The sequence below is a fragment of the Hyperolius riggenbachi genome, chromosome 10 (assembly GCF_040937935.1).
Source record: "Hyperolius riggenbachi isolate aHypRig1 chromosome 10, aHypRig1.pri, whole genome shotgun sequence".
In the NCBI taxonomy this organism is placed as follows: domain Eukaryota; kingdom Metazoa; phylum Chordata; class Amphibia; order Anura; family Hyperoliidae; genus Hyperolius; species Hyperolius riggenbachi.
In genome coordinates, this window is record NC_090655.1 from 224,646,958 (window position 1) to 224,674,754 (window position 27,797).

At 46.5% G+C, this 27,797-nt stretch overlaps 1 protein-coding gene across 1 annotated transcript in view; it reads right to left on the reverse strand.

The window, feature by feature from the left end:
• Nucleotides 1-27,797, reverse strand: part of LOC137536841 (proto-oncogene tyrosine-protein kinase LCK-like) — a 369,228-nt gene that overhangs the window by 141,355 nt on the left and 200,076 nt on the right. The window contains exons 4-5 of the mRNA XM_068259030.1: nt 25,988-26,140; nt 19,971-20,150 (exon numbers count right to left, since the gene is read on the reverse strand). Coding sequence (XP_068115131.1) covers nt 19,971-20,150; nt 25,988-26,140 — 333 coding nt within the window. The remainder of the gene's footprint in view (nt 1-19,970; nt 20,151-25,987; nt 26,141-27,797) is intronic.

The following is a 27,797-nucleotide window of genomic DNA, read 5'->3' on the forward strand; positions in this document are numbered from 1 at the left end:
GGAGGATGTGTACAGGGAGAACAGTAGGGGGGCAAGGACCGAGCCTTGGGGGACTCCCACTGAGAGGTGGTTGGGGGTGGACGAGGACTCATTGAAGGAGGTCGTGAAGGAGTGGTTGGAGAGGTAGGATGAAAGACAGGTCAGGGCGAGATCATGAATTCCCATGGATTGGAGGGACTGGAGGAGTAGGGGATGATCTACTGTATCAAAAGCTGCTGAAAGATCAAGGAGGAGGAGAATGGAGTATTTACCTTCAGTTTTAGCTAAGGCAAGGTCATTGACCACTTTGGTGAGAGCCGTTTCGGTTGAGTGGGCAGGCCGAAATCCAGATTGCAGTGGGTCTAGTAGTGAGTTGGCATTGAGTTACTGGGTCAGGTGTTTGTAAACCAGACGCTCAAGGAGTTTTGAGGCAAAGGGCAGGAGGAGCGAGGGGTCGAGGGAGGGTTTCTTGAGCAGGGGCAGTACTGTGGCCTGCTTGAAGTCTGAGCAGGGGCGTCTCTAGCCATTTTGTCACTCCAGGCGAGAAATCCTGTGGCGCCCGCCCCCCCCCCCCCCCCCGTGATTGCCCCCCAGCCCCATACCCCCCACCCCTGTGGTGAACCCCACCCCCCAAGACCCCCGAAAATCATAATACAGCTGCGTTTCACCAGAAATTACACTTATTGCGGCATGGATTCACCACAAAATAGTTGTAATGCGGCAGAGCGTTTCACCATAAAATATACTTATTGCGGCATGCACTCACACACTCACACACAATATACACAGTACACACAACACACACACTATACACAGTACACACACACGCTATACACAGTACACACACACACAGTACACACACACACACTATACACAGTACACACACACAGCACACACACACACTATACACACACACACACACTATACACACACAGTACACACACACACACACACTATACACACACACACACACACACACACTATACACATACAGCACACAGTACACACACACCACACACACACACACACACACACACACACACACACACCACACACACACACACACACACACACACACACACACACACACACACACACACACACACACACACACACACACATACACACACTATACACACACTATACACATACAGCACACAGTAGATATACACTATACACACACACACACACAGTATACACACACACACACTATACACACACAGCACACAGTAGATAAACACTATACACACACACACACACACACACACACACACTATACACACACAGCACACAGTAGATACACACTATACACACACACTATGCTGCTACCAGGGGAGGACTGGGACCTTTTGGCCTGTGGGGAAACATAGACTTGAGGCTCATTATCATGGCAGCCTCAGCCCAAATTATCAAGTCGCATTTGCAAATTGCTAGCGATTGCTATTGCGATTTTGTCGTGCACTAGCCCAGAGAGAGGAGGAGTGGAGTGAGACTGAGAATTATTATTATTATTGATTTATAAAGCGCCAACATATTCCGTGGTGCTGTACAAAGTGAGAAACAAACATGGGGTACATAACACAGACAATGGTGTACACTAATATACAAGATACATAATTAGTGACAAAATACAAAAAATTATACAGCATACAGAATACAAAATACAGAAGTGGTAATGACAGTGATAAAAATAACATGATGAATAAAATGTATAATGATTTCCAAGACACAAAAGGGGGAGAGAGCCCTGCCCTTGCGAGCTTACAGTCTAAAGGAGAATAGCAGGAGATGGAGCAGAGAGCTAATCTGTATTGCAGTCCCAAATTACACAGAGACTAGTTGCCGGTAATAGGATTCCTGTCACTGCCAGTCTCTCATACAAGTCAGAAAGGAGTCCTCCTGGAGTCTAGGGACTGTCAAAACTTTTCAACCTGTTTAACACCATATCTGCACATGCAGTCATTATAACAATGGGGAGAGACAAGACAGATGTTTTCCCACGGACCCTCCAGGCAAGCTCTGCATCATCCTGTGTATATTTACCAGCTTGCCTGTCCTCTAATTGCACTTTTATCAGCTAGCCTAGTATTTCACATTGCTGTCCAACAACAAACCTGAATACACCAGACCATCCCTAAATCACTGAATAAAAGCCTGGGGGGCAGTCCATGCCTGGCTGCTAATCCTGCTACTCTCAGTCTCTACATCCACTCAGTTACTAGTAGCAGAGAGAGAGGAACTGAATGAATCAGTGAATCAGAGTGAAGAGTCAGGACTCTGACAGAAGCTGATGCTGTACTCCAAGCCTTCTCTCACTGACTCAGTACTGTGGTTCTTTGAATCATTGAGCTGAAGGAACTGAATTAATCAGTCAGTGAATCCAGTTATGAGTCCAGTCAGGCGTTGCTGTTAGCTGCTGCTGTGTAAACTGAAACCTAAGTGGGCTGAGAGGCATTTATTCTCTCAACTCTCAACAGCGCTCCTGGCTCCTCCTGCCGCTCTAGGCAGGAATTTATAGCTGCCTGGTGGGTGAGACGGCTCCGAGTCTGAGGGTAAGGTGCCTGTGGATAGGGAGAGGTGAGGACTGGGGCCAAATTCGTGAAGTGAGGCTGAAGTAGATCAGAAGGGATGTGGTCAAGGGGGGAGGTAGGTGGTTGACTTCCTCAATGGTAGTAGGAGTGAAGGAGGTGAGGGGAGGATAGGGTGGAGGAGGAGTTGGTTGTGAGCGGGTGGGAGGTGAAGATTGAAGATTGGATATATCCTGGTGGATGGAGACTATTTTGTTGGTGAAGTGGGTGGCTAAATCTGTGGCAGAGAGGGAGGAAACAGAGGGTGGGGGCATGGCCGGATTTCTGGCAAGGCCACAAACGCCATGGCCTAGGGCACCAGATAAACAAGGGGCGGCCTGCAGGCAGTGGGCATTATTTGCAGGGCATTATTTGCAAGTGTCCAAACAAATGAAAGGGGTCAGGATAACTGCACTATTAGTACCAGCTGGCATCTGCCTGTGCAGTGCTACAGGCAACTGCAGTCCGTTAATTAAATGTTTGTGAACAGTGTGTGACTAGCAAAAAGCCAGACCTTGTCCAATGACATAGCAGCAGCTGCAGGCAGTTACAGAAGGCCGGGTCTCACGCACTTGGTGTGGGGGATGAAAGGACCAGGGGCAGCACCAGCAAATAGTACAGAATACAGAAGGCAGCCTCTCACAGTACCCATTTCTTAATTATTGATTGGCCAGCGCTGTTACCCTGGAGACAGCAGTGGGTACAGGACTCACTTTTACGTGTTGCTGACCCCACCCAATGTCCAATTGTGAGCCACTTTTGACAATGTGTGTGTGGTGGACGACTCCCACCACGCCCATCACCTGTAGATCGCTTGATTGACCAGTTCCCCCGTGTGACGTGATTGATTCACTTCACGTTGCCATGGAGACCTCGGCACTAGCCACAATAGTGGACACCAGCGGCCCAAAATTTTTTGGGTGTCTGTGTGTGTGTGGAGAGAGGTGGTAGGATACGGTTTCGGTTGGGGCAGCTGGTAATAGTCGGCCTTGGGCGGTAAGAAGTACAAATCCGGCCCTGGGTGGGGGGTTTAAGCAGGGAGTTAAAGGTGCAAAAAAGATGCCGGGGATTGGAAGCTTGTGCTCCAATGAGCTTGGTAAAGTATTCCTGCTTCGCATGAGCAAGGGCAGTGTGGAACTGCAGCAGGTTAGTCTTGTACTGTAGGAAATCGTGGTTAAGTCGAGTTTTCCTCCATTTTCGTTCAGTGGCACGTGTTTCCCTCTGGAGGTTGCGAGTATGGGTAGTGCTCCAGGGCTTGGGGTTAGGGGGTCGGTTGCGGCGGAATATTGGTGGAGCAGCTTTCTCTAGGGCTGATGAGAGAGTTTGGTAATACTGAGCTGCAGCAAGATTAGGACAGGTTAGGGTGGGGAGAGTGGAAGAGAGGGCATGGAGGGAGTCAGCAAGGACGCCAGGGTTGAGCTTGCGTAGGTCTCGCTGCCATCGACCAGGTGGATGGGCAGGTAGTTTGGAGGTGCCTTCCGTGAGGAGGTTGAAGGTGAGAAGATAATGGTCTGAGGGTGGAAATGGTGCAATGTCGAGGTCTGCAATGGTGGTGGATTTAGTGAATATAAGGTCGAGAGTGTTGGTGTGTTGTACTAGGCCATGTTAGTTGGCTATGGTGAGTAGCCGGGTTACAACAGAGTTCTTGGGTTCATCGATGGGAATATTGAAATCCCCGAGGATGATGGTGGGGAAGTCAGAGGAGAGGATGTGTGGGAGCCAGGAGGCAAGGTTGTTGAGAAATTGTCATGTGGAGCCCGAAGGGCGGTATAAGACTGTCACAATGGCTGGGAGGGGATTGTAGAGGCGGATAGTGTGGGTCTCAAATGATGTGAATTGTAGGGAGGCAGGTGGAGTGAGGACACGGAATGTGCAGGATGGGGTGAGGAGCAGACTCACCCCTCCCCCTGGCCTGTTGACTGGTCTGGGGATTTGACTGAGGTGAAGCCCCCCGTAGGAGAGTGCAGCCTCTGCGGCAGAGTCAGAGGGGGTGAGCCATGTCTTAGTGAGTGTGAGGATGGTGAAGGATTTGGAGGGGAAGAGGTCGTGGACCGCTGTAAGTTTATTGCGGACGGATCTGGCATTCCAGAGACCACAGGGTAGGGGGAGCATGTGTTTGTGAGTGGGATGGATGGAAATAAGGTTGGGGCGAGGATGGATGTTGAGGTTATTTGTGGACAGAGAGCTGTGAAGCGGGTCAACAGGGGATGCTTGTCTGGCAGCAGGCTGTGGCCCATGGTTAGGTGATATATCACTAGCTGCAAGTAAGAGTAGAAGAGAGAGAGTAAGCAAATGTGAATGAGATTTAAATGTTTGTAAGGTTTTTGAGCTGCTGGAGGGAGAGAGAGATTTCAGGAGAGCTAACAGTTCATGAGAAGCTGAGTAAGGTGAGGAAAGCAAAGCAGGTGAAATGAATATGGAGTGTGGTACACAGGGAGGATTCATGTTGCAATGCAACTTGTAGATGTTTGCAGAAAAGGAGAACATTGCAGAAAGGCAGAACATAAGAAATTTCAGCAGGAAATTTCCAACCCCTAAACACTTTATATGAGTATGCAGTTAGTGCAAGCAAACCTGTGTACATAAAGAGTCTACTTGGTTGTGCAACATATGTCCAGCGGTGGCATTTTGAGCAACAGCATTGGAGGCAGTTCTGGATGCAGAGTAGTTGTTTCCAGCAGAGACTGTTGAATCCTGTTTGAATTCCTGGGTGAATTCTTGGTAAATTCTTGGTAAATTCTTGTTAAGTTGTCAGCACTTTCTAATAAATGGCACTTAGGAATTAAATGGCACCTAGGAATTAAATGGCACCAAATGACCTAGGCCACAAGTGACCTTCTTGCAGCGTTTAACCCTCCTGGCGGTCTATTATAAACCGCCGGGGGGCAGCGCAGCAATTTTTTTTTTTAAATCGTATAGCGAGCCTAGGGCTTGCTACATGATAGCCGCTGTGCAGTGGCATCCCCCCACCCGGTTCGATCGCCTACGGCGATCTTTGATCAGGAAATCCCGTTCAAAGAACAGGATTTCCTGCAGGGCCTCCCGCCATGGCGATCGGCGGGATGATGTCATCGACGTCGTGACGTCAAAGGGAGTCCTGATCTACCCCTCAGTGCTGCCTGGCACTGATTGGTCAGGCAGCGCATGGGTCTGGGGGGGGCGCGGCGTGGTGATCGGCGGCTAATCGGCGGGTAGCGGCGGCGATTGGAATGCACACGCAGCTAGCAAAGTGCTAGCTGCGTGTTACAAAAAAAAAAATTATGCAAATCGGGCTTACAGCCAGGAAGGTTAAATAGGTATAGGTATGATAGCTGCCATGGCTGGAATGGAAGTGATTCTCAATTAGAAATTGGGAAAACAGTTCAGCTGGGGATGGGAGTGGCTACCAAAAACAGCCCTGCTGCAATAAATAATTGATGGTCACTGGGCTGGAACACAAGGATTCACAGGGTGTAATATGGGAATTTACAAACATTCCTAAACTACTTATATCTATATTAAACAATCTTAGTAGCAATGTTTGCAGCAATCGTACCAATTAAACGTGAAGATAATGATTGCAGTCACAGATTGAAAGGCAGACTTTTGCAAGAGGAAGCAGCAATCGTACCAATTAAACATACTCAGGAGAAGTAGTATAATGTGTTTTGGGGTGTATTTTTACACATACCACATGTGTGACACTCTTTTGCAGCCTAGGTGCGCTAAGGGGCCCAACGTCCTATCCACAGGTCATTTTGAGGCATTTGGTTTCTAGACTACTCACGGTTTGGGGCCCCTAAAATGCCAGGGCAGTATAGGAACCCCACACGTGACCCCATTTTAGAAAGAAGACACCCCAAGGTATTCTGTTAGGAGTATGGTGAGTTCATAGAAGATTTTATTTTTTGTCACAAGTTAGCAGAAATTGATTTTTATTGTTTTTTTTTCACACATCTTCTATGAACTCACCATACACCTAACGGGATACCTTGGGGTGTCTTCTTTCTGAAATGGGGTCACTTGGGGTTTCTATACTGCCCTGGCATTTTAGGGGCCCAAAACCGTGAGGAGTAGTCTGGAAACCAAATGCCTCAAAATGACTGTTCAGGTGTATAAGCATCTGCAAATTTTGATGACAGGTGGTCTATGAGGGGCTGAATTTTGTGGAACCGGTCATAAGCAGGGTGACCTCTTAGATGACAGGTTGCATTGGCACTGAAGTGCAGGAAGCACAAAATGTTCTCAAATTGTGACCTGGACATGGCAGCAGAGAACATGGGCATGTGATGTATTGGGTGCGTAGACCAATAAGACCGCAATACATTCTTTTTGACTAGACCCATGTTAGGAGAAGGCCCCAAAAAAGTTACGTTCGGAAACTTGGAGTGGTTTCCACAGAAAAGGCTGGGCATGGTAGCTTCTTGGATTGGCGGTTGTGTATTGTGTGGCATAACAGTTGGTCTCAAGCTAAAAGACCTCTCTAGCTTAGTGAACTTAACTGCCTTTGACACCTCCATAGCCCCACACTTAACCAGGGTATCCTTATCGCAATTACAAACCTCCCTACAAAGCCAGGACAACTCCACACAGACATGCTCCTCGTTCCAGGCGTGGAACAAGGATCTGTCAGACCCAAACATGGCAACAAAAATAGTATCAGGACTAGGCACCTTTAGAAAGCTGATGATAGGAGAAAAGTGGAGAGAATCGCACCTCAAATTCATCCATAGAGCGAAATACGCTTTCAACATTAAATACACCAGACCTCCACCACATTATACCCCAAAATGCCCCAAATGCCAATTACCAAATGCAGACATAATACACTGTGTATGGTCATGCCCACACATCAAAACATTTTGGCTGAAAGTTTCGGACTACATACACCAAACATGCAAGCAGAAACTTCAGCTGGACCCGGCCCTATTGCTATTTAATTACTATGAAGCCCCTAAGGCATGTGATGAGGGTGAAAGTACCCCAGCCAAGGGCATAGGCACATTCCCGACCTGGTGCCTCAGGTTTCTAACTGATGTAGGGAACATGTAAACCCTACCGACTGTTTGTCATTAAACTCTGCAAAAAAACAAATAAAATATGTTTAAAAAAAAAAAAAAAAAAAAAAGTTACAAAGTAAAAGTTACAACGATACACACAAGGCTATTTGCTTACCCAACATAAACAGGGATCAAGATAGAAGAACCTTGGACTTGGTTTTTGTGGACGGACACAGTTCTGGTTGGACCAGGAGCTACTTAGCTTGGACTGTGTGTCCAACTTCAGCTACCGTCAGGAGTGGACTGATTTTAGGTATCTGCCCCTGCCTTTTATGCTGGAATATTTGCCTTGAGGCTGCAAGCCCGTTTGGATGGGGGAACTAGTTTAATTAAATCTCCAGACATAATTTAATTCCCCAGAGATCTCACTTCCACATGTAAAAGTGTATTTCACAGCAGATCACAGCAGATTAGAGGTGGGTACTGGACTGCTTTTGGGATAATAAGCCATTTCCTGGCCTGAGGCTAGGTAGCCAATTAGCAGTTCCTGCTCCTATTCACCATCGGTCACCTTCAGATGCAAATGTAGTGGTCATTGACAAACAGACCATCACACCTGAGACTGCAGATGGGCTAGAGGCCTAATGAGCCATTTCCTTGCCCCAAGCTAGCAACTCCAGGCAAAAGCTGCCTTCTAGCAGACATACACGTGACATAGTCAGAAAAATTAAACATATGGCTTCCGTATTATCCCAACATCATAACTAACTGCTATATTCCTGACAACATCCTTTTTGGGAGGCAATAACATCCTTTATCTGATCTCTAAAGAGCATGTAGGCAGGCCGTTGCAGCATTGGTCATATGTCTGAGCAGAGATTTCTTATATTGTCCTAGGCACCTACAGTAGGTAAGAGATGAAACAAAAAGGTTTCAGTGGTCAAGCTCAGTTTTTCTCCTATGATTTCCTCTGCTAACGTCCTCACTTTAGCCCAGAAACTTGATATATCCGGACAAGTCCACCAAATTCAAAGGCGGGCCCCTTTTTCATTGAGACACCTCCAGCACCTATCAGATAACGTTTCAGACATTTTGTGCATTTTAATTACCATAGTTTAAAGTGAACCAGAGATGAAGCACCCTCATGTATTTCACCATATATCAGTGGGAACATTAGAGAAAACACCTACCCTGCTCTCTGTTTCTTCCTTCACTGCTCAGCCTGCCTGTTATCAGCCCTGATAAAATCCCCGACTGAGCATTCAGTCTGGCTTTGCTCAGGAATCATTATAGATGAGTCTGTCTTCTCTGATGTCGTTTCAAGCCTAAGCCTGCCCCCTTCTGGCTCTGCTATAATAACTCAGCTATAATGATTCCTGAGCAAAGCCAGACTGAATGCTCAGTTGGGGATTTTATCAGGACTGATAACAGGCAGGCTGAGCAGTGGAGGATGAAGCAGAGAATAGGGTAGGTGTTTTCTCTAATGTTCCCACTAATATATATGGTGAAATACATGAGGGTGCTCCGTGTCTGGTTCACTTTAAAGGTTTGTTTATTAATTAAACACTTATGAGCCAGTTTACATGCCCATTGCCATTTCTCGTCAGATAATTCAGTGCACAACAACATCTCTCATAAAACTTAGGTTGTAGTGTGTCTGCTAACAGGTATTTATAAAACAAAGAGACTATTAATTATCTTTGCGGAGCAAGATCTGACATTAGGATAACCAATCTATACATTTTAATTTCAGCTATCCGTTAACCCCCTTGGCGGTATGAAAAATACCGCCAGGGGGCAGCGCAGCAGTTTTTTTTTAATTTTTTTTTTTTAAATCATGTAGCGAGCCGAGGGCTCGCTACATGATAGCCGCTGCTCAGCGGCATCCCCCCAGCCCTGCCGATCGCCTCCGGCGATAGGCGATCAGGAAATCCCGTTCAAAGAACGGGATTTCCTGGAGGGCTTCCCCCGTCGCCATGGTGACGGGGCGGAATGACGTCACCGACATCAGCGACGTCGGGACGTCATTGGGAGACCCGATCCACCCCTTGGCGCTGCCTGGCACTGATTGGCCAGGCAGCGCAGGGGTCTGGGGGGGGGGGCGCGCGCCGCACCGGATAGCGGCAATCGGGCGCGCGGCGGCGGCGATCGGGGTGCTGGCGCAGCTAGCAAAGTGCTAGCTGCGTCCAGCAAAAAAAAAATTATGTAAATCGGCCCAGCAGGGCCTGAGCGGCACCCTCCGGCGGCTTACCCTGTGTCACACACGGGGTTACCGCTAAGGAGGTTAACTCACGTTGCTTTTCTTTGTACTTGCACCTTGACAACCAGTTGCTCTGGAGCTAATTCAACAGCTCTTTTCAGAGCTAATCCTGTTCTTGTGATCATTTTTTTTTCTGTGTGTCAAACTGACACTTGTGTTGCATAGACAGAATTGCTAATTCATACTGTGTGTGTGCCACTGCCAGCAGCCCAGCAGCACATTCAGTGACTACCTGTGTGTGTGACAGGAAGCTGCACATTGTACTACCCAGTACTGCATATACCTACTAGTACCTGTTGTGTTTAGTTAACCCACCTCATCACTGCATATACCTACCTTTGTGTTGAGTGATCCCACCTCACTGCATCTAACTACCTTTAGTGTTCAGTGAACCCACCTCACTGCATCTAACTACCTTTAGTGTTCAGTGAACCCACCTCACTGCATCGAACTACCTTTAGTGTTCATTGAACCCACCTCACTGCATATAGCTAGCTGTTGTGTTGAGTGAACCCACCTCACTGCATCTAACTACCTTTTTGTGTTGAGTGAACCCACCTCACTGCATCTAACTACCTTTAGTGTTCAGTGAACCTACCTCACTGCATATAGCTAGCTGTTGTGTTGAGTGAACCCACCTCACTGCATCTAACTACCTTTTGTGTTGAGTGAACCCCCCTCACTGCATCTAACTACCTTTAGCGTTCAGTGAACCCACCTCACTGCATCTAACTACCTTTTGTGTTGAGTGAACAAACCTCACTGCATCTAACTACCTTTAGTGTTCAGTGAACCCACCTCACTGCATATAACTACCTTTTGTGTTCAGTGATCCCACCTTACTGCATCTAACTACCCTTTGTGTTTAGTGAACCCACCTCACTGCATCTACCTAGCTGCTGTGTTGAGTGAATCCAACTCACTGCATCTAACTACGTTTTGTGTTGAGTGAACAAACCTCACTGCATCTAACTACCTTTGTGTTCAGTGAACCCACCTCACTGCATATACCTAGCTGTTGTGTTGAGTGAACCCACCTCACTGCATCTAACTACCTTTTGTGTTGAGTGAACTCACCTCACTGCATATAACTACCTTTGTGTTCAGTGAACCCACCTCACTGCATATACCTAGCTGTTGTGTTCAGTGAACCCACCTCACTGCATCTAACTACCTTTTGTGTTGAGTGAACAAACTTCACTGCATCTAACTACCTTTAGTGTTCAGTGAACCCACCTCACTGCATCTAACTACCTTTGTTTTCAATGAACCCACCTCACTGCATATACCTAGCTGTTGTGTTGAGTGAACTCATCCCACTGCATATAACTACCTTTGTGTTCAGTGAACCCACCTCACTGCATATACCTAGCTGTTATGTTGAGTGAACCCACCTCACTGCATCTAACTACCTTTTGTGTTGAGTGAACAAACCTCATTGCATCTAACTACCTTTGTGTTCAGTGAACCCACCTCACTGCATATACCTAGCTGTTGTGTTGAGTGAATCCACCTCACTGCATATGAACAAACCTCACTGCATCTAACTACCTTTAGTGTTCAGTGAACCCACCTCACTGCATCTAACTACCTTGTGTGTTGAGTGAACCCACCTCACTGCATCTAACTACTGTAATAATTTGTGTCAGCAAGAAACAAAGTTCTGATTATTAGGTGATCTGCAGTATCACCTATAATACAGATATATACCTGATTATATGGTGTTTTGCCTCACGGGAAGGGTTTTTAAACCCTCTAACTTTGCTCACCACCATAGTGGGTAAAATGAATTGCAGCAAAACATGAGGAAAACATTCAATAATAATATTTATTGAGCTACAATCCTGTTATAATAATTATCTAGGCCTGCAGAATCATAATTACATTGTATTTGAGTAATTAGTGAACATCAATATTATTTCTTACAAAGTATTGCAGCATCACCCAAAGAAGATCGGGGGACCTCAGCGACCTCGGAGGGGAAATACTTGGCTACACCAACAGACAGCATGTCTGCTTGTCCTTCGAAAGCCCCCAACTCGAAAGCATTTTTCCTCCTTTATATAGACAGAATTCAATGTCTGCGGAGGTGCAGAATATATTTCATCCATGCACCTGTGCAGATAAGGGTGCGTGATCACCATGTGCTTGTTTCATTGCAGACAAGGCACATGACTGCTTGATCACAACGTGCTTTAGAAGCGTCATAGAACACGTCTGACTATTTTTGTTTATGTGAGAACTCTGCACATCATCTCATATTTTGACTAGTCTTGTAGATAACAACAATTCTCATGGTCAGTCTTCCATGAAAATATTATGGTTCTCATTGTAGATAGCACCACTCTCATGGTCAATCCTCCATGAAAGTGTTATGATTAGAAATATCTCATAGCCAGCTTTTGATGAGAATAAACAAATGTGTTATTTTGAATTATAACTCCCAGTGTTGCATAGAACATCCAATATTAAAAGAAGCTAACACATATACCGTGAGCAGTAATCTCTTATCAATCAATCAGACATTTATGTCACTTTTGTATCTCATATGGTGATCTGCAGAATCACCAATAATACAAGTATACCAGACAACTGATGTGATAGCTACTAGCAAGTATAGTGCTTGGTGCAACAGTAGTACTGATAGGTTTAGCAATACCTCACCAGAGGAGCTGGTGGGTCCTAACAGTACAGAGCCCCTCACCAGAGTCAGGGCCCTCTGGTGAGAGTAGAGTGGTCAGACTAATCGGGTTGGCAACAGACAGGCAGATAAAGTACAGAATCAGGAGGCAAAGGCAGATCGGTAAACAAGCAGAGTCAGCAACTAGATCAGATGGGCAGAAGTACAGAAGCGTAGAGCAAAGGAGTAGTCAGAACGAACCAGAGTCATACACAGATAATAATACAGTTTTCAATGAATTATAATTATAGCTATCAAAGGTCTGAGCGCTAACACGAAGTATTCGCAACAGCAGACAAATTGCGAGTAATTCAGCTAGGCTTATAAAGCAGAGGAGACCCCTCCAGCACGCCCCCTCCGGCACGCCCCCTCCTATCAGCCAATGAGGAGCGGCGAGCGGCTCCTCTGACGTCAGCCGACCGGCAGGTCAGCTGACGTGCCTCCTCCCCGCATAAAGGTCCTGTCTGTGCGCGCGCGCACGCGACTATGCGACCTTATGTGCGGCTGACAGACCCGTCCTCGGCGTGCTAGACGCCCGAGGCACGGATAGATTGCTAGGCAGAGAGCTGGAGGCAGCTGCGGTGGTATCGCTGTTCACCGCAGCTGCCTCTCCATCGTTTGTTACAACTACCTTTGTGTTCAGTGAACCCACCTAACTGCATATACCTAGCTGTTGTGTTGAGTGAACACACCTCACTGCATCTAAGTGTCCGGTGCCATGTATCACCAGCTATGGACAGCCAGCCAACATGCCCTTCAACGTCAGCTGCTGATGCCACCATAGTGCCATCACCCCAGGGGGGCTCAGCGGTTTGGAAATTTTTTAACGTGTGTACCTCAGATCGGAGCAAAGCCATCTGTTCTCTCTGCCTCCAAAAATTGAGCCGTGGAAAGGCCAACACTCATGTAGGGACAAGTGCCTTACGAAGGCACCTGGAGAAAAGGCACAAACAGCAATGGGAAGAACACCTGAGGAAAAGCAGCACCCAAAAGACAGGCCACCCTCCTTCTCCTCTTCCTCCTTCAGGTGCATCAACTTCAGCCGCTTTCTCCCTTGCACCTTCACAGCCACCCTCCTCCACACGCGTACGTACAAAAAGGGCGCCCGGACAAAAAGGGCGCGGGGTGTAAACTCTAAATAATAATTAATCATTAATAGGGTTTATAAAAATAGTGTGCTATATTTCGTTTACAAATAAGGTTTAACAAAATTATAAATCATTAAATAATGTTTATGAAGTCGGAAATTGTGAAAACGTTAATCTTCCCTGTTTCTAAAGTTAAACTTATAATTACGTTTATGAAAAAAACAATAATATATGTTTAATTGTTATAATTCTATATTATTGTGAATAGCCTTCATTTACGGTTTGTTCTTATAATAAAATCTGAAAATATTCTTTATAACGATGATATAAATATAACTACGTTCATAATAAGTGTTGTAAAACATTAGTAATTATTACTAAAATTTTACTAAAACTATACCTAAGCCTACTCTTACACAGAACCCTCCCTGTACCTATCCCTAACCCCTAGACCCCCCTGTTGGTGCCTAAACCTAAGACCCCCCTGTTGGTGCCTAAACCTAAGACCCCCCTGTTGGTGCCTAAACCTAAGACCCCCCTGTTGGTGCCTAAACCTAAGACCCCCCTGTTGGTGCCTAAACCTAAGACCCCCCCTGTTGGTGCCTAAGTAACCCTCCCCGTACCTACCCCTAACCCCTAGACCCCCCTGTTGGTGCCTAAACCTAAGACCCCCCCCCCTGGTGGTGCCTAAACCTAAGACCCCCCTTTATTATGTGGATAATAATGTTTTACTAATTGTGGATGCAAAAAATATTTTGCAATTTACGTTACGTACTGATCGCTTTATTTTGTGAATAATAATGTTTTACAAACAGTAAGGGATAAAACTTTAAATAATGTTTTAATTAGTTAAATAAGATAAATATGTTTAGTATTTTTATAAACGTTATTCGGCACGGGTGCATTTTATAAACGTAAATCACCACAAGCACACTTATAAATCATTAAAAATCTCCTGGCGCCGTTTGTAAACGTTATTTATGTCCTGCGCCCTTTTTTCCTGCTCGGCGCCCATTAAACGCTATTTATTATGAGAGTGAATGGCGGTGCCCTTTTTGTCCACTAGCGGCATGCGCCCTTTTTTCCCGCTTCCCCTCCACACTGCCTCTGCCCTTGAGCGGTTCCTGCTCCTCTGCCCACAGCAGTAGCCAGGTGTCCGTGAAGGAAGTCTTTGAGTGGAAGAATTCCACCCTGCTCATGTTCTCCCACCTGCTAGACCAGGAGAAAGTCGTTACCCAGTACCTGTACAATTACTGTAGAAGGACACAATTGGGAAGCTGGGGATGTTCTGGCCACCGAACTGGACACTGATGCGAAATGCATGCAGGATCATGCAGCCGTTTGAGGAGGTGAAGGCACCATCAGCGACTTGATCCCCTACGCTTACTTCCTGGAGCGTGTCGTGCGTAGAGTGGTGGATAAAGCTGTGGAGGAGCGTGAACAGGAATAGTTATGGCAGGAGGAATCGTGGGAGCGATTTTCATCCGAACCAGATGTTTACTCCACACCTGCAGCAGCACAGAGGGGGAAGGAGGAGGAAGAAGAGGCGTCATGTGGGAAAGGAGCGGAGTCAGACTAAGATGAGGATGAAGAAGGTGTTTCTGTGGAGGAGGAAGAGGCAGCGGCAGAAGAACAACAGCAGCAGCCGTCAGAGGGGGCTTGTGCTGCTCCACGTTCCCGTGGTATTGTTCGTGGCTGGGGAGAGGAAGAGGAGTTGCGTGACGTCACTCAGGAAGAGCAAGAGGAGATGGAGAGTACGTCTGGATACGACTTTGTGCAGATGGCCTCTTTCATGTTGTCCAGCCTGTTAAGGGACCCCCGTATCAAAAAACTCAAGGGGAATGACCTGTACTTAACAAGCTGGCAATGATGCTTTACAGTGCGTTTAAGGGTGATGTGACAGCACAACGCAATAAAGGTACCACTGGCAGTAATCCTCCTCCTCCCAAGTCCACGCAGGCAAGGACAGGACGCTCCAGCGATCTCGGGGTGATGCCGGACATGCGAACATTCTTTAGTCCAACGCCTCGCGGTAGCCCTTCCGGATCCACCCTCCACCAATGCCTGGACCGGCAGGTAGCCGACTACCTGGCCTTAACTGTGGATGTAGACACTGCGAGCAGCGACGATGAACCCTTGGTCTACTGGGTGCGCAGGCTTGACCTGTGGCCAGAGCTGTCCCAATTTTCCATCCAACTTCTCTCTTGCCCTGCCGCAAGCGTCCTGTCAGAAAGGACCTTCAGTGCAGCTGGAGGCATTGTCACTGAGAAGAGAAGTCGCTTAAGTCACAACAGTGTTCAGTACCTCACCTTTATCAAAATGAATGAGGCATGGATCTCGGAGGGCTACTGCCTGACCGAAGACTAAGTCAGTCCCCACACACAGCATCTCTGCCTGCAGGCCACTTGCCTTCTCCGCCACCACCAACAGGGACTCTAGGAGGATTCCTGAATTTTTAAGGCTGCTGCTAGCAGCAGCCGCTATACTAATTTTTCTGGTGCGTGTACATGCCTGCCTAATTTTTCTGGCTTCACTGCGGGCAGGTGCAACAAAAAAAACAACAGGCATGTACATGTGCCCTTCTCCCTTTGTGATCATTTCCTTGCCGCGGTGAAGGGGCTTGCGTATCACAATGATCCAATGACCGCCGGCTATATGAGTGTCTCAGGTGGGGGTGGCACACCAAAGATAATAAGGTCGTTGTTTCATTTTAGTCAGACCAAATTTGATCAGCTGGACAGTCACTGTTCTGTCATTCAGCTACATCAGCCGGGCGACCATATGGGCTGTAAAGCCACCATCACCTGCACTCTCGTCATGGTGCGCACCAGTCCAGCACGGCCGTCACTGCACAAACGGCTGTTTGCAGTCACTGCATACCTTTCACTGCATTCTCGTTAAAGGATTCAAAGTTGATTCATTACATGAGGGCCTCAAAAGTCCTCCTGAGTCCTGTATTGTTATTTTTGGTCACTACCTCGGGGCGAGCATGCCTGCTGCCCTCCTTGCCTGAATGTGTGGTGGTAGCCGTTTGTTAGGCTACAACTCCGGACCGGAATCACACCAGCAACGATTCCCCGGCCATTACCCTTGATCACAATGGCAGACTTGCCCTCCATAATAGATTCTCGTTGCAGGTACTGAACAGCAAGTAAAAAATGTAATGTAAAAAAAATAGATGTAAGCTTTAACAATGGTAGCGAAAGAACCATTGAAAGTTGATAAGGCAGACAGACATTACCTAACCAGACATCACTGAGTGAGGAAGAGCAATCTCGCCATGGTGCGCATTGCGCAGTAGTCCACAGCTGTTTGCGGTGCATTACACAGTGAGTTTGGTGTGTCAGTGTGAAGCAGTACACTAATTACACTCCCTGATTGATGTATACACATGGAAGATGTTTGAAAGCACTTTAGGCCTGTAATTTAGCATTCAATGGGATTTCTGCCCTTAAAACGCTGCTTTGCGTCAAATCCAGATTTTTCCCCGGGACTTTTGGCATGTATCCCACTCCGCCACCTGGGGGTCCAGGTGTTAGACCCCTTGAATCATCATGTTTTCCATCACTTTTCTGGCCAGCATAAGTGTTTCTAGTTTTCCAAGTTCGCCTCCCCATTGAAGTCTATTTCGGTTCGCGAACTTTTTTGCGAGAACCGAACCTTCCGCGGAAGTCCGAAAATCGGAGGTTCGCAACATCTCTAGTGCTTTAATGCTGTGGCTAAAAACAATGTCAAAGGATATGCGAGGCGGATGAAAAATACTAGGTTTACTTACCTGGGGCTTCTTCAAGCCCCTAGAGGGCATTTGGGTCCAGGGATGGTCATAGTCAGCCACATGCGCTACGCTGGAACTTCGCATAGTTTTCCGCATTTACGCATCGCCAACCTACAGCTTCAAAATCAAATGTCAACTACGGATGCATGTTGTACACTTCACGTTAAAATTTGCAATTACGCGTAGTGCGAAGCGTAGCGTATGTGGACGCTTATGCCCTTATGCGGAAAAATTTCCGCATTAATCGGCTAAAAATACATTCCCCTTCCAATGCGAATTTGTATACGCATACAAGGAGCAGTAATATTTCTGGGCATGCGCAAGCGAAAACTATGATCCGTACGCGGAAAAATAGACGCATTTACGGCATTCGTAGTTTACTTTGCAATACACATGTCAACTATGTGTAGTGGGCAAAACTTTGCACAGCGGTACTTCGCTACACGTAAATGCGTGAGTGTAGTTTTGAAACTTCGCCTACTAACTACAATGCGTAGATGCGAACTACGATGCGTAGATTCGCACTGGCGTAGTTCCTGCTCATCCCTGTTTGGGTTCTTTGTTGCAGCTCCTGCTGGCAGACTCTGAAGTATCATCTTCTGCTCATGTGCGTGAGTGCTCTGTGTCCACATCACCAGGAGCGTACAGTCACAGTACGCTCCTAATAATGGGGACGCAGGTGCGTGCAGCATGGGTGCACACCTGTGCATGCGCAGAAGACGCCGGCCCACTAGGGTCGGCGATACTTCAGCGCCTGCCAGCGGGAGCAAAAAGCAGACCAGAGCTGCGACAAGGGACAGATGTGACCTCTAATGGTTGGAAAAAGCCCTGGGTAAGTAAAGCTAGTTAAGCTATTTTTTTCATCCACCTTGGATATTCTTTTAGACCTCGTTCACATTGCGTTCAGCTCCTATTAGCATTCGCGTTGGACTTTTTTTAACACAATTTTTTTTTTCAATTCCCGGCGCTTGGGTGGGCATTGCATTTTTGTGAAAAGCGATTTTCTAAGCACTTTTCCGGAGCGTTTTTTTAATTCACTCCCTGACGCAAATCAGGAAGTGAACTTTTTGACCCGAAAAAGAATAAATACAATGCATTTAATCTTAAACACGCGAACGCAATGGCTGCACAAATCGATTTTGTGAGCGTTTTGAGTTTTTCCTATACCTTCCGTTGATGCCAAATTGCCTCAAAAATTTCTGAGCAGATTGGAAACAAACCGCTCAGATGTGAACTCTCTCATAGAAAATCATTGCACAAGCGCTTTCAGGGCGATTTTGAAAAATTCTCCAGCGCTTAAAAATAAATAAATCACAAAACGTGTGTAGTGTGAATGAACCCTAAGTCATTTTTGTCATGTATCTGAACATATAATTTCAGTGAAAGTACATCCAAGCTTAGCAAAAACACAGTTTTGTCAAAAAGCCTTTCAGTGGGGCAGATTTATTGTTGCCAGAGCAAGAGACCGTAGAACAAATCTGAAGCATGGTATAAAGGATGATTGTGCCACAATTCACAAAGTGTTAAAACAGACTTCACATGCACATTGGGATTAGTGATGGGCGAACACTTACTGTTCGGCATAGCGAAGGTTCGGGTGACGTCATTCAGCGCGCCTGCCCCCTCCCGCCACCAGGGGGTGCCGGTCCTCCCGAGAGCCGGCCGGCCCCTCCACAAGCCCCCCCGCGCCATGATACAGCGGGCGCGGGGGGGCTTGTGGAGGGGCCGGCCGGCTCTCGGGAGGACCGGCACCCCCTGGTGGCGGGAGGGGGCAGGCGCGCTGAATGACGTCACTAGAACCTTCGCTATGCCGAACAGTAAGTGTTCGCCCCAGTGCTGGGCCGAAATTACGCATGAGCGTAATTACGCATCGTAATTCAATGTAAATTTACGCGTAAGCGTTATGCGTAACTTACGGTCTTACGCGTAATTATTTACGCGTAAGACCATAAGTGGTATCGTAATTACACTGTCTACCGTAATTGCTAGGCATGCGTAATTTTACGAACACTTACGCGTAATTTTACGCGTAATTACTAACGTAAAATCTCCCATTTTCTAAGAGTAGCCAATCAGTCAACATCCTAAGCAACCAATAGTATCTTCTCCCGCCCTTCAGTATAAGCGTACATTTTGATGCATACGAATGATATGTACGCAATAACTGTCACATTGACGGCTATTGCGTACATATCGTCCGCATGCGTAAAAAAATATGCATTAATGGGTATTACGGCACTACGCGTAACATCGTAGTGTAAGCGCCTTCATTACGGTATCCTTACGCGTAATTGCGTAAGTTTACGCGTAATTACAGTGATGTACCGTAGATAATTTCCTACGCCGTAACCGTAATTGCGTAATGCGTAATAGCGTAAAATTACGCGTAATGATCCGTAAGCGTAGATTTTTCCATTACGACCAGCACTGGTTCGCCCATCACTAATTGGGATGTGGACAAGGATGCATCTTGTGGCTGAAGGAAATACATCTTACATGCTTGGCAATGATATTACTGGTACCCATGTCATTGCCATTTGCACCACTAAGCTGCCCGAAGGACAATTGCTGTTCCTCTAAATACTGAGAAAAAAATGTATCCATCAACTGAGACAGCAAAGTGCATCTTAGATAGGACTTACCATTTTCCATATACTCTGTCACAATGTACATAGGTTCCTGAGTTACCAATCCATATAATCGGACCAACCGTGGATGTTGCAACTGTTTCATAAGGTCGGCTTCTGCCAGGAAATCTGATGGAGACATGGTGCCATGATTAAGGCACTTTATGGCAACCTTTATATTCCCATGATGGTACCCTGTGCAAGAAGACGAGAAAAAATGTAACACAAGAGAGAGAGAGACACAAAACAAGAGAGACAAAAAGGAGAAACTTATGATATGTCACGTTTTCTAGATGAATGAAACTAAATAGCACTAGAGGTGTAGCGAACGATTCGCCGGCGAACGGTTCCAGGCGAACTTTGGTGGTTCACACGTTCGCCTGCACCAGGCGAACTTTTGCGGAAGTTCGATTCACCCCATAATGCTCTATGGAGCAGAACTTTGACCCTCTACATCACAGTCAGCAGGCACATTATTGCCAATCAGACTGCACTCACGCCTGGAGCCCCCCCCCCCCCCTTATAAAAGGCAAGGTCCTTGAGCCTTTGTACTCACTCGTCTGCCTACACTAATTAGTTAAGGGACAGCTGCTACACACTCTGCTAGGGAGAGTTTAATTAGGCTCTTGTATATTACTCACTACCTCCACCCTCCTCCCTCCTACCGGAGGGAGGAGGGTCTCATCTGCCAGAGAATTATAGTATTTCAAAAGCCAGTTTACATACCATGGCTGAGAATTGAACCCAGGTCTCACTGTGTGGTGGGCAAGTACCTTAACCACTGTAGCACAACAGTACTAACTGAAGCTGGCCTAGCATTTACCATTTATGCTCAATCCAATAGAAACATTAGGTTGCTTAAAGGGAACCTTAACTGAGAGTGATACGGATGTTTCCTGTTAAACAATACCAGTTGCCTGGCAGTCCAGCTGATCTCTGTGACTGCAATAGTGGCTGAATCACACCTGAAATGCAGCTAATCCAGTCTGACTTCAGTCAGAGCACCTGATCTGCATGCTTGTTCAGGGGCTGTGACTAAAAGTATTAGAGACACAGGATCAGCAGGCGATTCAGGCAACTGGAATTATTTTAAAAGGAAAAATCCATATCCTTCTCAGTTTAGGTTCCCTTTAAGGATTTGTAGCACAAAAGCCAACTCACATTGGCTGGGAAGTGAACCTGGGTCTCCCTGTGTGGTGGGCAAGTACCTTAACTGCTGTACCACAACAGTACTAACTGAAGCTGGCCTAGCATTTACCATTTATGCTCAATCCAAGAGAAAAATTAGACAAGACAAATAACATTTATATCACGCTTTTCTCCTGGCAGACTCAAAGCACCAAAGCTGCTGCCACTAGGGCACGCTCTATAGGCAGTAGCAGTGTTAGGAAGACGTGCCTAAGGTCTCTTAATGAATTTTTTTCGCGAACCGAACCTTTCGCAGAGGTTCACGAGCAGGGTTCGCAAACCGAAAATTGGAGGTTCGCGACATCTCTAAATAGCACGAGTACCATAAAGACTACAGTTGTAAAGGTATTCAAACCTTTGCTCAATTCTTAATATAGCAGATCAAAGCCTACCTTGAAAATGTGTTTTGAACTGTGTTTTAACTGCGCTGCTGCATGTGCTTGCAAGATAATGTAATGTGGGAATGGATATAAATGTTGAGTCAGGGTATAACCCACAGAATTAAAAACAACCCATAAAACAATGCGGTCAGAGCGCTCATAGACCTACTTTTCCAAAGATCCCTGCTAGGTAGTTGGTCCAAATCACCTATGCAACTTCAGAACACTATATCCCAGCGGTACATCTAGCGTGGACCCACCATCGGTGCATATCAAGGGAGGTGACTGTAAGTGCACTTGTCAGTTCAAATGGTCATGCCTGCATGCTGTATAGATGCTGTATAGATGTACACCTCATGCCTAGGTTGGCAAATACATGGTAATTAACTGTGTTGTGATGGATCCTTTCACTCGCAGCTCCGTCGTCCTGTGAGGTACTTAAAGGGAACCTGAACTGAGTAAAATTATTTAAAGAGGAACTCCAGTGAAAATAGTGTAATAAAAAAAGTGCTTCATTTTTACAATAATTATGTATAAATGATTTAGTCAGTGTTTGCTCATTGTAAAATCTTTCCTCTCCCTGATTTACATTCTGACATGTATCACATGGTGACATTTTTACCGTGGGCAGGTTATGTAGCTGCTGCTAGCTGTTATGGCCGTTAGAGACAGCTGTAAGCAGCTATTTCCTGTCTCTGAACATTGTTACATTGTGGCAGTTTGCCAGGAGCACCACGGTCCTCAGAGCTTCTTGTGGGAGGGGTTTCACCACAATATCAGTCATACAGCGCCCCCTGATGGTCTGTTTGTGAAAAGCAATATATTTCTCATGTAAAAGGGGGTATCAGCTACTGATTGGGATAAAGTTAAATTCTTGGTTGGAGTACCTCTTTAAAATAAACACATGACGTAGCTGCAAATGAATATTACATACTAACCTCACCGTCAGTTCCTCTCAGAAGCTCACTTTTCTTCTTACAGCGATCTCTTTCAGTTCTGACAATATTTTGTCAGAACTGAAACATACCAGTTGCTGTCAGTTATATATCAGCTGCTGTCCGTTACAACTGAATGTGCAAGGTAACGTCCATGTTTCCCTATGGCTCAAGTGGATGATATTACAGTTTAACAGTGTGCTGACCAGGAAGCTGTTATGGGGTAATGGACACTTTTAAAATGGAGGACGGAGAATTCCATGTATCACAATGGACAAATGGGATGCAGGAGAGAAGAAAGAGATTGAGGAGTAGACTACACAGGAGGTAAGTATGACCTGTGTATGGTTATTTTGACTTTTCATTTTCAGTTCAGGTTCTCTTTAAGCTTGGTAGCTGCATCTCAGCAGCGCTTCCCCGCTGTCTCCATCACACACTAGGATGTGGCATGTGCAGTGTGTATTTCCCAGTGCCCCAGGTCACGTGAGCGCTCTGTCCGCTTTCAGCCCTGCCCGATGACACGTTTCACCCCGCACTTCTCAGCGTGGCTATTGTTGATAGTGTAAAAAGATTCACATTTGTACTTTTATTCAATAAAATGTTATGGGATCAAAATTGACCCTCTATACCTATTTACCTGGAAGGGGCAGGACATCTGGGGGTCACCTTATTAAGAGGGGCTCCCAGATTCTGCATAAACCCCCAGGATGTATGTGACCCCACCTCCTCCTGGGCACCTGAGGTAGGGAAGAGCTCTGTGCGCTGCGTGACGCCTGATATCAACTGTATAGCTGCATGCCAGGTTGATTCTCATTAGGCCACCTAGTGGACGAATGGGGACTGAGCCCCCAGCAGGACATTCAAAGATGGTTCTGCTGGGGCTCCAAGGAAGCAGAATGGAAATGGGGGGTCTTGCGAGTGGCACAGAATGATGGAAGTGCCTGCCATATAGCGCAGATGTCATGAGTGATTATGAGCCTATTAGCTCTCGCAGTGGATGTTGGGTGCATGGCCTCTTCTGGGAGGGAGGCAGCAGTGCCGTGGTCTTAAAAGACAGTACCACAGCTCAAAGCCTCACTCCCCATTGTTCATGATATGGGAGCATTGCTCAGGCTTTTTCCTGAGTAATGCTCCATAACACTCAGCCAGCCCATTGTATGAGTGAAACTGATAATTAGAATTGCCGGTAATCCTCGTATGCAAGCTCCTTATCACCTAGAATAGGATATTACACTATGTGCTTTATGCATAGCTTAATTTGACCAGCTGGTTCAGTGACCAGCTAAAATTATTTGATTATTGTAACAATAGGTGTCAGCAAGAAACAGCATTCTGATTATGAGGTGATTGTGAGAAAACGCGGAAGAGCCGCCGTGGGTACTCAGACTAAGGCGGCTGATTCCGCGTCCAACACGCCAGCTTGCGCGCCTGGACCTGCATCTACTGGCTTGACGGAACGCGGAGAAACCGCCGCGTGCCCTGTGAACAAGGCGGCGGATTCCGCGTCCGACGCAGCAGGTTGCACGCATAGGCCCACAGCTATCAGTGCGGCTGAACGCGGAAAAACCGCCGCATGCTCGGATAGCGGTGCGGCAGGTTCCGCGTCCAACGTAGCAGATACATTGCAAAACATGTCTGGCATGGCTGGGACTGATAGTGCACACAGATTCAGAAGGACGCGCGCGCGCGCTGAGAGACAAAGCTTTTATGACAGTCAGAAGGGCGTCAGCTGACCAAGCCGGTCAGCTGACAATTCTGTCAGTTTTCATTGGTCCAGCACTTAGGGGAGGCGCTGAGGAGCGCTTGAGTATATATACTGGGTGCTGGTCATTTCTCTGGTGTCTGGCGTTGCGATCACTACGTGGTAGCACTCAGACCTTTTTGTCAGTATCTGTGTTTATTACCTAGACTAGTTCCAGGGTGTTGATGACCAAGGACCTCACACCTCAGACTAGGAATTCTGCTTGTTATCTGTGTTATTACCTAGAACAGTTCCAGGGTGTTGATGACCAAGGACCTCACACCTCAGATTAGGAATTAACTTACCATCCAGTTATTATCTAGACTAGTTCCAGGGTGTTGATGATCAAGGAGCTCACACCCAAGACTAGGCATTGTTGATTATTTGTTATGACCTTCTGCTTTCCTGACCATTCTTCTGATTTCTGATTTAGTACTTCTGTCACTTCTGATACTCTGTTGCCAAACTCGGCTTGTCTTTAGGATTCCGCATCCGTCTCCTGTCTATGTACCTGATCTGTCTGTGTGTTGACGACCTGGCTTGCCCGACCTCGAGAACTATCTCCCCTGTTAGAGATAGTTCACAGATCTGTCAGTGACATCCCCTCTTTGGTGTCTCTGTGTTACACCGATCGTTACAGTGATCTGCAGTATCACCTATAATACAGATGTATACCTGATTATATGGTGATCTGCAGAATCGCCAATAATACAAGTATATCAGACAACTGATGTGATAGCTAAAGTACAGGTAGGTGATTGGTGCAACAGTAGTACTGATAGATATCAGAGGCACCTCACCAGAGGAGCTGGTGGGCGCTATAGTTCAATGAGCTCCTCACTAGTGACAAGGGCTCACTGGTGAGAGTAGAGGTGCAACAATACGTACTGATAAATGTCAGAGTCACCTCACCAGAGGAGCTGGTGGGCACTACAGTACAATGAGCTCCTCACCAGTGACAAGGGCTCACTGGTGAGAGTAGAGTGGTCAGACAAATCGGGTCGGCAACAGACAGGCAGATAAAGTACAGAATCAGGAGGCAGAGGCAGATCGATAAACAGGCAACTAGATCAGATGGGCAGAAGTACAGAAGCATAGAGCAAAGGAGTAGTCAGAACGAACCAGAGTCATACACAGATAATAATACAGTTTTCAATGAACTATAATTATGGCTATCAAAGGTCTGAGCGCTAACTCGAAGTATTTGCAACAGCAGACAAGTTGTGAATGAACCTGCTGTGCTTAAGTACGCTGCGGCATCCCCGAGGCACGCCCCTAGAGTTCAGCCAATCATTGATGGCGAGCGTGCCCTCTGACGTCAGCCGACCCACAGGTCAGCTGACTCGCCTCCTTCCCGCATAAAGGTCCTGTCTATGAGCGCACGGCCCGCGCTAATGCGACCCTATGTGCTACAGAGATGCCCGTCCTCGGTGCGCGAGCCGCCCGAGGTGCGGGAACATTTACAGGCCGAGAGGCAGAGGCAGTTGCGGCGGTAGCGCTGTTCGCCACAGCTGCCTCGCTACCATTTATTACAATTATAAAATTATATGCTTGTTTGATTAGAAATAGTTTTCAGGTTGCATTTGAATATTTACAGGGCTGGAGAAGGTCAATCTGATTAAGGTAGGAAATTCCAGAAGATGCATTTGAGAAATCCTATATATGGGAGTAGAAGGTGGTGACTTGACAACTAGTTCTAAGTCTTTTACAAATACTATCATATAATGTACTGACTTAATATTTATTTGAAAAACTCCAAACAACCACCTATAAATAAATATCACTTACCCATCCATACCGCTCCAAATGGGCCTGTATCAATTTTTTCCACCAGCTCCAGTGTGTTACGTGGTATTTCCCATTGATCTGCCCTCCAGGGTTTTTGTGGGCGCTGAGCTTGGCGAGATTCTTTCAGCAAGGTGTTACGTCCACCCGAGGATTCTAGACAGAATATCAAATGTGGCAATCAAAAAATACGTTAAAAATATGCAATCAGAGCAACACACAGAAAACAGTTATTTTTTGCTTTTCTCCTGGCAGACTCAAAGCCCCAAAGCTGCAGCCACTAGGGCATGCTCAGTAAGCAGTAGCAGTGTTCAGGAGTCTTGCCCAAGCTCCCCTTACAAAATAGGCACTGGCTTACTGAACACACAGAGCCAAGATTCGAACCCTTAACCAGCCACCATGTACACAAGGAAAGTCGTCCGTAACAACCACAAAAAAGTAGTCTGTATTACTAAAACATAATGTTTATTTAACTTGCACTTTAAAACCATACAATGTTATAAACCATCTTTATATAATAAAATAACAGTGTTGGTATATAAGCTAGCTGGCAACCATTCCCCCCTCACATTATCCCACATATTTAATTGCAATGCTGACATTAAGACTTGGGTACATCACTGTACTGTACTTTCCATCTATCACATGTACACTAGGTGGGAACATCGGCATAGCTTACATCTCCAAGATATGTATGGGGTAAACAGAGTTTAACAAATGGACCAAAGAATCAATTTACAGCATTCAGTGGTTTGGTAATATGGATTCAGAGATTGCAACTGCATTGGGGTTCTGATCCAGGGAGGTTCACCAGTGGCACTCCTTCAACTGCTGTATTTGCTCTCGATTGATGTTACAGTATGTTGTTTAAGATCACCTGATCAATAACATTTTTAGGTAATTACCACAGAAAATGGTAAACGCCTCATGTATTCTGCCCAATATCAGTCAGCTATGTTGATGAGTACCTAGATACACCACAGTGTTGCTTGCAAATTTTTGCCAAAGCCATTTTCGCATCGAAAATCCCATTTTCGATTTTGCCAAATTTTCGCGGGCCAAGGGCCAAGTGCAAAGGGCCAAGTGCAAACTGCCAAGTGCAAAGGGCCAAGTGCAAAGGGCCAAGGGCATAGTGCAAAGTGCAAAGTGTCAAATTCAAAGGGCCAAGTGCCAAGTGCAAGGTCCAAGTGCAAAGGGCCAAGTTCCAGTGCCAAGTGCAAAAGGCCAAGTGCAAAAGGCCAAGTGCCAAGTTCAAAGGGCAAAGTTCAAAGGGCCAAGTGCCAAGTGCTAAGTCCAAAGGGCCAAGTGCCAAGGGCCAAGTTCAAAGGGCCAAGTGCCAAGGGGCAAGGGCCACGTGCCAAGGGCCAAGTTCAAATGGACAAGGGCCAAGTGCAAAGGGCCAAGTGCCAAGTGCAAAGAGCAAAGGGCAAGGGCCAAGTGTCAAGTGCAAAGAGCAAAGGGCCAAGTGCAAAAGGCCAAGGGCCAAGTGCAAAGGGCACTTGGCACTTTGCATTTGACACTTGGCACTTGGCCCTTTGCACTTGGCCCTTTGCACATGGCCCTTTGCATTTGACACTTTGCACTTGGCCCTTGGCACTTTGCATTTAACACTTGGCCCTTTGCACTTGGCACTTTGAATTTGTCCTTTGCACTTGGCCCTTTGCACTTTGCATTTGACACTTAGCCCTTTGCACTTGGCCCTTTGCATTTTACACTTTGCACTTGGCCCTTGGAACTTGGCCCTTTGCACTTGGCAGTTTGAACTTGGCACTTGGCCCATGGCACTTGCACTTGGCCCTTTCTTTTGATATTA